The sequence below is a fragment of the Chenopodium album genome, chromosome 23, assembly GCF_948465745.1.
Source record: "Chenopodium album chromosome 23, dcCheAlbu1.1, whole genome shotgun sequence".
Classification (NCBI taxonomy): Eukaryota; Viridiplantae; Streptophyta; class Magnoliopsida; order Caryophyllales; family Amaranthaceae; genus Chenopodium; species Chenopodium album.
In genome coordinates this window covers 28,543,778-28,554,582 of record NC_137856.1, presented here as the reverse complement: position 1 = coordinate 28,554,582, position 10,805 = coordinate 28,543,778, and the positions used below count along the sequence as shown (strand labels likewise).

Here is a 10,805-nt window from a genome sequence, read left to right as displayed (position 1 = left end):
TTACCATTAACGATATTGAATTACACTTAAATTTATATCAAGTATTGTCTTAAATTGTACTTTTACAGATATTAAATGAATGGAAACAACATATATAAAAGCTGCCTGTGCATTGCTCTGGAAACTATGCTGCTATTCTTTCTCCTTGCACGGCTGTGCATACAAGTATACACCATATACTCTATTCCAATATACTATTTCACTACTTTTCATCTTTCTCCGAGGACTAATGCTTAAACTCCACCTTCACACTTCCGAGCTCCAAGCCTATGTTTATATTAGTACACTTAACAGTGTGATTCATGAGCCATGTTTAACACTGAAACTTCCCACACAAAACTTGGGCTTAACTCAAGCACAAATGTTATCAGCTCCAATCTTACCTATAAATTCTCCGATTAAATCTCGAGCAAATCAATAGTGATTTTTGATAGCCGAAGAAAGAATTTATTGATAGATACTATGAAGTATATTCTATCTATGCTCGCTATAAAAACTATGAAATGATGTGCAACTGTATTGTATTATTTTTTTGTTTGGGAGGTGTTGGGTTGGGTGTGTGAATTCAAAAATTGAATAGGCTTTCAAAGATGTGCAAAAACCAAATTGTGACAAGTTCTGTCACAAGGGTAGGGACAATCAATGATTTTCGTCTCTGCTCGATCAAAATACCAGTTGCCAACAGACTGTGCGATCCCCTGCAAATTATAAAAAACTTTTGTTAACAATGATTTCGAAAAGTAAGGGAAAAAAGGCATCTCTTTTGCCCCTAGCAGGCTAGCACAACCATTTCTTATTCTTTTTGCTCAATTTTTCCCCTAGATGGTGGCTGGTGGGGGGCAAATAGGACTGACTGGAGTAAATACTGGATGACAAAATCGTTAATCTACTGATGCAATGAATGTGGCAAGAACTAAGGTCAAATAAAGCACAAATGCTTATTACTATGGTTACAACGGGCAGTGTTGGGTCAACAATAGTAATTTGTGATTGTGTAAAATGCTATGTTTTTCATAGAAACAAGAAACAGAAACACGAAGGTACAATATTATACAACAAATGCATAAACTAATATTAAATGCACAAATTTTTGTACAAAGTTACATAGGTTGGTCTTTTATTGACAAAACCATGCAAAAAAAGAAGGTACAAGAGTTGGATTGGCTTTACTCGAAAACAAATAAAAAAAAAAAAAGTTGGATTGGCTTATTTAAAATATCAAGACATTAAAGGTCATTAAAAAAATGGCTGGGGGAAAAAAAGGCTAATCATTCAATAATGAGAAATTCTCTACCTCTAGTCACAAAGGTCCTAGAAGACTCTAGTGGGATCCTATTGGTACTAATTTGTGCGTTGTAGGCACCAATTGAGTTCCGAAAAAGAAGTATACTGGTATTTACAAAGCCTAAATTCTTATTGATTCTAATTTGCTAATAAGGAAATATTTTGGTACTGAAATTGGTCAGCACGATTTAGTACCAATAGGATCCACTAGAGTCATCAGGGACTAGCATTACTTGAAGTTGAGCAAAGCTCGTCTATTGCCCAATTGACCAAGGTTATTGGTATATCATTGCTCTGATTGATGATTTTGTTGTGAAATGGTATCCAATCTTTAGTTAGTATGAGCTGGAAAATTTTGTTCCTGGAAGTTTTAGGTGCCGTAACGTATGGAAACATGCACTATCGACGTGGAACAAAGCACACATAGGCCTCATATACCCACAAGGCCACAATATAATAATTCACTTTTCTAAACTACAACTTGAGAAACTAAAATGACCATTGATTGGCAAAGCAATGCTTTTTCGAGGACTATAAAACAACAGGAACTAAAGGGGATCAAGAAAATACTTTATTTCCAATGTGAGGTGAGCCAGGTGCAAACCACGTATCCTGTCTCTCAGTCTGGCCATGAGAAAAGCATGAGTTGATGAAATACCCGTTCTTTCTGAACTTACCAAAGCGCCTAATTGCACCGAGCATCTGTCCCCTAAAACCTGTTTCAAAATGGTTCAATTTCTGTAATTTGTTACAAACTTACAATGCAAGCCTTTCAATAAAGAAAGGAACCAAAATATAACAGGATATGAAAAGACTGGAAGTGAAAATAAGATGGCTATAATGAACCTTGGAGAAATCGGATTTGTGGAGCACTACAGTGTGCATTATTCAACTTGCATCCATACCAGTTTCCATGAGGATCAGAAGATGCAGGAGCTAAACTTGCCTGAATCTGGTTGAAGCAAAATTTAGGATCATAGGTAAGTCATTTGGGCTAAATTCTATTAATTATTATGGAATGGATTAAGGAATGGAATATTTGAACAACAGTGTATACGAAAAAATTGAGAAAGGGTGGCAGATTAATGCAGTGTAGAGATAGTTGAACAGTCCAATCAACCAATCAATTTGGGTCTTGCCTTGTATTTACTACTTGGCACAGACAAGACAGAAACAGTAACATTTTAATTTGGTCTAGTTATGGTCCCAACTCCAGAGCTATGGACATAACCAACCAAAATGTTGTGGGGTGTTATCACATGAATTGAGCCGGTGAAGCCTTTACCTGAAGATAAAATTTGAGGCCATGGACACTATGGGTTCTAGGTCTAAACACTATAATAACTCAACTTGTCAAGCAAGAACATTAGCCTCTCATCAAGAGCTACTTTATAATGCACTACATCTGATTAAGGTATGTTAATACGTACTAAAATGATTTACTTCAATGGTTTTAGTTTTGAATGACACTACTTAACAAGTGATAATAAGATGAGGAGAGCAGTCAAAAGCCCAGCAACTTTTGCTAATACCACAAATTAAGTTCTATTAGATGATGCTGATTGCCTGATTCATCCCAATTTCATAGTTAAATAGGTGACGCCATAGTAGTCTGCACACTTTCCTTTTTGAAAGACGCTAGTACCACGATAAATTCAGAATATACAATTCACAATGCACACAGTGACATACACACAGTTCATCTGAAACAAATTCAAGTCAAAAAAGACAAACCTGCCATGAGTCATATGCTGCATTGACGAGAAATAATGGTGTCTTAACATCTGCTATTAAGCGGTGAGGGAAGAAACACTGCAGAAAAGAAAGTTGACAGAAGATTAAGCTTGGGGCATAAAAATTGTTTGCAACCCTATTTTTAACTCAGATAACATGCTTGCTTGCTAGATATGTTACCATGATAGGATTAAGGCGACTAGTACAACTGCGAGGAAGGTGTGGGCCCACAGCCTGCAAATTTCACAAGAAAGCATACTTTAGAATCTAAAAAGCAAATTAGAACTGAATAGGTGGAAAAATAAGAGAAAATAGTTGGCTTATTAAGCAGTTTCAGAGAACTTCACATTCATTCTGTTCAAATGGAAAAGGAAGTCTAACTGAACAGAATTTACAATTGACTGAACTTTCAATGAATGTGATCATGAAGCTGACTCCTAAAGTAAGGATAACAAGGATGGCGTATGACTGTAAAAGGCCCTGTCATATGTATCCCTCAAATTTCTACATAACTAAGTAATTAACACTTAACATAGGCTGCACATGCTTGCATATGAGCTATATCTACTAGAACTAGAGTCATTTCAGAATAATACCTGCAAGCGAACAACATTCCCAAATAATCTTCTCATTGTGCGTTGACCGGCCACATCAACTCTGTAATACCAAATACAACTGTAAAAAATCATGAATGCCATTGATGCTTTCTTTTTTCTTTTGTTAGCGAGTTCTCTCTACCTGTCTACCATTCCTCATATTCCAGCTCTGATTCCTCTTTTTATTGTTTCAACTGATAATTTCTTTTTGTTCAACAGATATCATATAACTAATAGATCACCATATTTAAAAATGATTCATTGCCAATTTCCAACTACATTTATCTGGATAAGATAGTGTTAGTCATGCTTTCATTTGTATGTTATTTTTAATTTTTTATACACTTTTATCTCTACGATAATAGTAGTAGTAACTTTGTGCATATGATATAATCACGGAGTATCTACTTTTGCAATAATTCGGGATTTTTTTTATCTCTTTTGAAAGATAATCTTGCAAGATAATAAAATACTCATCCAATGAGGAAAAAAAAAAGAAAATTATTGCATCCATGGAAAAAAGGTGATCACTTCATTTCTCATCAAAATAGTTAACAGGAATATTTTGGTCTGATTAAATTGTAAGGGAGAGGATGACTATAAGTCAATTAGGTAATAGGAGCTCACGCATCAAGGAATAACCCTGCATCACTCAGACACTTTACTCTTGTATGCCCTGGGAACAATGCTCGGAACTCATCACAATGAAGTATCGACGCCACACCCCCAGCTGAACATCCAGAGAGAAGAGCCTATATAATCAACTGTCAACATATGCAGATGCCCAGATATACATATATAGGTCCATCCAGAACAAAAGAAACATTACCTGATTTGCGTGCCTCATTCCTAGTGACCTTAACTCCTCCATAGCCGCTGAATATATACGCTGTCCTCTAAAGTACAATTGTGCTCCCTACAGGGGGAAAAAAAAACACACACACACACACACATTGAATTGAAGTATAAGGAAACAAGAATCACAGTAACTTTGACAATGCATATATTGCTAACAGAAAATGTAATTAGTATTAATTTTTAATAGGATAGAATGATGTGTTTTTATGATATCCTCAATTTCTTTCAGTAAAATAAACCATGGTTTTACAAACCTTATGCTGGCTATCCCCACTGAACGAGCCACCATCACAATAGCGAATTTTTACTCGGTTCCAGTTGTAAAAATCTGCAGAAACCATTAACCCATTAATGAAGTAAAATTAGTCAATTTATTGAACAGAAATCAATAAGCAACATATAAAGAAGAAATAACAAAGTAAATGAACAAACATATTACCAGGATTCTCGGAACGCTTATTACTGAGTAATCCTGAAAATGATATGAACTTCTCCATATACTTTGAGGAACCATGACGTGTTTTCTTTCTATACACACAGTTTCTTATTGTATCACACCATCCTCCCCCCTGTTATCATCTCAAGCGACAAAATCAGTACTGCAGCCAACAAGGGAGAAATTGATTCCAACTTGTAGAGCATGCCAGCTGAAGAGCAGCAATGCCAGCAACATGTCGCTAAATATTCAAGATTTTTCACGCACCTCAAGTTGAACAAGCCAACTGTTTGCCCCTGATCCAAATCCACGGTGGAGATGGTATCCCGGCAATGATCCATCCAAGCAGACTGCACATTGAGAACAATGAGGTGCTTTATATGAGAGCAATGACAGTGTCTAATATATGAAGTGTGATGCTTGGACCATAGATAAAAGTGTCAGACTTGGGTATGGATCTGAGAGTGACATTAAAAGTAATTCAACTTGAAGTCTTAAAGATATGTGGACATCAATACTAGTGCCCAAAGTTATGATATGGACATGAGATCTACATTTTTCTGTTATACATGCACTAAAACAATGTTTATTGACTGAAATTGAAGTGTCCATACACATTCATATGAGAGTCAAGTAGCCAGCATGAGCACTTGAGCTAAAATCTAGAATTATAAGCTAAAATGCAATTGCAATCCGAATCAAGTACATAGAAGAAAAACATATTTATACAGGCACTTTTAATGACTAGATCTTCATGTACAAGTGATCACAATGATTTTAATGACTACATGCTCATGTACAAGTGATCCCAGTGCAATAATGACTACATGCTCGTGTGAAAGTGATCGCGGTGCAATCCAATACAGAATGAACATTTCAGGAATTAGACAACACACTGAATTCTAACAAACATATAGTCCATTCCCAAACATGGAGCTAGTCACAAAATTCAAATTGCACAACTAATTTAACATCTTTATGAAGCTTCTTCCCGATTAATACATCGTATTCATCTTGCAAAGGCAATAATGTACATATGTGTGTAATTAGGACTAAATCTAAGCAGCTTAACTATAACTAGCATAACAAATCCTTAGACCTCTGCATTGTAATATTGTATAGTAGCTCTAGGAAGCTAATCAACTTTTTTTTTGGCGTGTAGAAAGTCACAAAAGACAATGATGTAAATGAGATTCGATCTCTCGTATCGAAAACTCGGCATCCAATCTAAGAAGACATTACACACCAATGAATTGAGCATGCATGCAAATTACTTGAACTAAAACAATGACAAATTAGTCCTGCAACAGAAAATCAAATGCTCACAAATAAATTTTAACAAAAGCATATCAACTGACAAATTTAAACAAAGCAATAATTCAAAAGACAAAATTCAGCAAAAAAAAAAAAAGGTAATAATTATGAAAATAATAGAGAAATGAAGAGAAGTATACCAGCTCCTTTAGCAGCAGCAGAAGAAATTAGAGTGAGACCCACCAACAGAGGTCTATTAGACCACCCATTTTTCTGCTCATCATAAACAATCTCTGTCACATTTAATCCTTCAAAACAATCAACTCTTTCCCATGAAATTAATACAAAAATTACACCCAAAACCCAGAAAATTTTCATGGGTTTATTTAATAATAACCTCAAATTTCCCATTTTGGGTATCTTATATCCTGCTTAAATCTCACTCAAAAGAATATAAATTTTTTAAGAAAAATAAAATAAAAAAAAAAACCCTTTTTAAGAGCAAGATTTATCATAGAAATGGAAAGTAATTTGTGATTTAAACCAAAAAAATGGATTTGAAATGGGCCACCAAGAAAGTGACAGAGACAGAAAGAGGTGAGAAATGTGAATACAGCTGAACTTTACAGTTGTAGTTCACGGAAATGTTGGTCTTCTTACTCATTACTCATAATTATTAGTAATGACATAAAAACTATAGGTTAAAAATCTTATAATAATTAATGTTGCACCGATGTGTATGTGTTACAGTGATATTGTTAGCATGAATTAATTTTATAATTGGGCGATATTCCCGGGTAAAATCTTTGTCATTCTTCTTGGTAAAAGGAGTGTTTGATCTTGTTAGAACCAAAATACCATATTTTTTGGTAAAAATCTTTATCTTGTCGGTGGTAGCATGAGAAGAATATAGGTGGTGTCATGGTAGGGTAATGTAACTTTTTCTTATAAATAAATTGGTAGGGTATTGGATCATATGGGTTTCATCACCAATGTGGGATTATTTGTCTAACAAATTTTGGGGGGCCTAAAAGTCTTCATTGATTGAAAGAAAACAAATTATATTGACATGTGTTCGATGGAAGTTAAGGCGTTAGGCGTGAGTGTTGAGTGGTAGATCAGTGATTCAGTGGTTAGACTATGTTGAAGTCCTAATGCATAACGATTAGTAGGTTAGGACTTTAATTATAAGACTTCTAGATGATTAGATGATATTTTGTCATCTTGTCATGGTATAAAAATTTGTGTCAATGATGCCGAAAATTCTATAATAAACGACATGTACCGCTATGTACCACTAAAGCAACGTACCGCAATGTACCACTATTAATTAAATATATTTTATATTTATTTCATTTTAAAAATATGATTCAACTCTAGCTAAGATGGTAAACTGCATTATTGTTTTGATTTGTGGTTTAAAGATCAAATCTGCATACTCACCATACATTTTTTTTATTTTTATTTTCACCAAGAGATTAGATAAAAATTATATTGTAGAAGGAAATCAATGACATTATAAATGTCAAATCTATATCAATTTTCTTCCCCATGTATATTCTTCACCAATTTTGATTTTTTTTTTCTTTCTTTTTTTTTGGGGTAAGGACTTCACCAATATAATCGTGATGGAAAAGTATTGTGTAGAACGGACTCACATGAGTCCGGTCATACAAACAGGAAAAAAAATTCTTAATTGTCAGAAATTAGATAATAATGGTCATATATTAAGTTATAAATATCAGATATTAGATTAAAAGTGTCAGAAATTAGATGAAATTGGTCAGAAATTAGATGATTTTGGTCAGAAATTAGATGCTATTGTTAAGATATTAGACAAAATTTCCTTTTCTATGGCTAAAGAATCACTCACCATGCTTGTATGTCAATGGCGGCACTTCGGTGTTGAAGATAAATCATACAGTAGTTGTTATGGCTACTACTACTACGTTTATCATATTGTCACTATAGTCAGCGCTCATCACTTAGTCGCTAGATGTAGATATGTATGCTTTTATGTAATTATCTTTTGCTTTTATTAATTAGCTTGTATTTTTCTTACTTTAGTTTTTTAATGGCTCGCACTACTCAATGGAAAATCATCAAAACTTTTCCAATTCTTATAATCGGCACCTTCATCATCATCAGCTGGATTGTCTTCTTAGCGGCATCTTTTTCATCGTCATCTGGATCATCTTATTCAATCCTACTTCTATATGCTTCGATCTTCCTATCTCAACGGCGGCACCTCCATCATCATCATGTGAATCATTTTCTTTGCGGCACCTTCGTCATCATCATCTAGATCGTCTTCTTCGATCTCTCTTCTGGCCTTTCTTTCGCCTTCGTTAAGGTCGGATGGGCGTGTGCATTATAAACTGGACTCACGTGAAACGGTCTCACACAAAACCTTCTCAATTGTGATACTATTGTAAGGAAATTCATTAAAAGCAGATATTTTTCTTTTTAAACCTTTCAGTCTCCATAATTCGTATTAGGTACGGAGTAGTTTTAATTATTTTTTTGACGAGAGTAGTTTTTCAATTAAAAGACTTTGGCTGCTCAGATTAACCAGCCAAAGCAATCTATTGAAGAATAAAACTAAAAAAAAAATGTATAATCATAATAAATCGAAGGTATGAAAAGCAGCACTAATCAATTTGATTATCTTTTTTTTTTTTAATGATATTTATTCAATTTTGAAATTTTATTTGGGTTTATATTAAATCTGTTATAATGGCTACCAAATTATTGTAGCCATTGAATATAAGTCAGGGTTTTAAATTAATGAGAAGGAGGGATTGAAATTAACAAAAACAATTACTTTATACCTAGAAATATAGATTAGGGTAACATTTTATATTGATGAACGGAGAGATTGATATTGAAAAAACCAATAAATCAGAATCTTGAAATCTGTTGAATAATGTTATTCTCAAATTATAATTTGCTTCCATCTTTAATTGTGATGAATGAAAAAAAAAAAAAGCGAATGAGATAGGCAGAATGAGATATCAGAGTAGGATAGAAATAAGAAAAATCGTGAGAAAAATAAAATAAAAGGGGTTAAGTGTTTTTTTAACTTCACAAAAAAAAAAAAAAAAAAAAAGCACTGTAAAAAAAAACAAATAGCAAAAAAAAAAAACAATATCCAACTAAAAAAGGATATATATTTTTAAAAAAAAAATTAAAAGATAAACTTTATTTTAATAAAAATTACTAATATATAGCAGTACACATCAGTTACAGTACATATACATAGCATTGCACGTCATGTACTGTAGACTCTCCCCAATGATGCAATATGTATTTGTTCCAGCTTTGTTCACGAATGTGCTTATTTATATTTTGAGTATAAGCTCAAGTTTGAACAAGTTTAAATAAGAGGCCACCCCATTCAATTAGGCTGATTGATAAATATTGAATGAGGTAGTAGATCAGTGGTTAGACTATGTCGAACCACCACCATCTCCATCATTCCCCTGCCATCTCGTCGGTCATCGGTTATCATCGATCATCGCGTCCCTCTTCTTCTTCCCTTCTTCCCTTCTTCCTCCTTCCTCCTTCCTTAACAACCACTACAACGCCGCTTTGCGGCGGTAACAAAAAGACACCCTAGTAGCAATAGGGTGTAAAATTAGAGCCATATCAATCCCTTAGGGGTAGCATTTTCTGCGTGGAAGCAATTTTAATCACCTTAGGTTTTGATGATGTTGATGTGTTGGACTCATGGAGGAGAAAGAAAGGAGGAAGAAAGTGCAATAGAAGGGAGGAAGAAAGTACAAACTTGCACCCAAATAAATAAGTGAAATATCTTATATGCCCTCTGATTTACCAAGGCTGATGAATATGTATTTCCTCTTTAAATAAGACTTGATTGAGTAAATGAACCTTAATAAAAGCAATACGCCTAACTTCCCACCTAACCACCACCACCACCACCTCCACCACCCAACCACCATCACTAATCCAAGACCACCTTACACCCTTTCGGGAAAAAATACTTATTAAAAGAAAAAACCAACTCTGGCCTTATTCCATCCAAATCCAAACCCAAAACTAAAACCACTTCATCCACCCTTGAAACCACCCCACACACCAACTCAAAATACCCAATCCCACCTTCAACTTACCTCGAAGCCCAGCCCAACCAAAATCACCCAATCTAACCTTGATCTAACAACCCACCCCCCACATCATATCACCCACCCTACCCCAATAACGAACCCACCCACTCTCTCAAAAATCATCAATTTGATCACATCCAATAACCTACATCCCTTAAAACAGAAATAAAAATTATGAGTGAATGAAGAGAGAAAAAGGTAGGTGGGAAGGTGGTTGGGCGAAATGCTAACAATGGATATATAGAGAAGTGGATCGGATGACAATAAAAAAGGGGGCTTTCGTCGTGTCGAAGTTGAAGATAACTTTTGTTGTTGGATTGAAAAGGAGAAATAGTGATGGTGGAGGCATATGCACAATACATACTGTGCACCCTTTAATATGAAGTAAAAAACAAAAAACATGAAGATTTACTCAATGAACACAACCCCCAATGAACATGACTTATATAAAGGCTTATCAATTAAAGGAAATTTACCACCAATAACGAGACCTGGGATACTAGCTAAGGCAATCCT

At 34.5% G+C, this 10,805-nt stretch overlaps 1 protein-coding gene across 1 annotated transcript; it reads right to left on the bottom strand.

The window, feature by feature from the left end:
• LOC145607642 (pectin acetylesterase 10-like) lies at nt 1-6,789 on the bottom strand. The gene is made up of 12 exons (XM_081663231.1): nt 6,363-6,789; nt 5,176-5,258; nt 4,912-5,041; nt 4,727-4,800; nt 4,444-4,530; nt 4,242-4,366; nt 3,615-3,675; nt 3,199-3,252; nt 3,019-3,096; nt 2,131-2,236; nt 1,855-2,000; nt 1-698 (listed from the first exon to the last, which is right to left on the bottom strand). Exons 1-12 carry the CDS (start codon nt 6,571-6,573, stop codon nt 585-587), a joined length of 1,269 nt encoding a protein of 422 aa, XP_081519357.1. The 5' UTR covers nt 6,574-6,789; the 3' UTR covers nt 1-584.
• Between the last annotated feature and the right edge of the window lie 4,016 nt (nt 6,790-10,805).

Excerpts from the sequence above, each read along its gene's own strand:
- LOC145607642 (XM_081663231.1), bottom strand. The coding sequence starts at position 6,573 with ATGGGAAATTTGAGGTTATTATTAAATAAACCCATGAAAATTTTCTGG. Across the intron at positions 4,531-4,726 it reads GTGGGGATAGCCAGCATAAG|GGAGCACAATTGTACTTTAG; the intron begins GTTTGTAAAACC and ends TTCCCCCTGTAG. Across the intron at positions 4,367-4,443 it reads GAATGAGGCACGCAAATCAG|GCTCTTCTCTCTGGATGTTC; the intron begins GTAATGTTTCTT and ends TTGATTATATAG.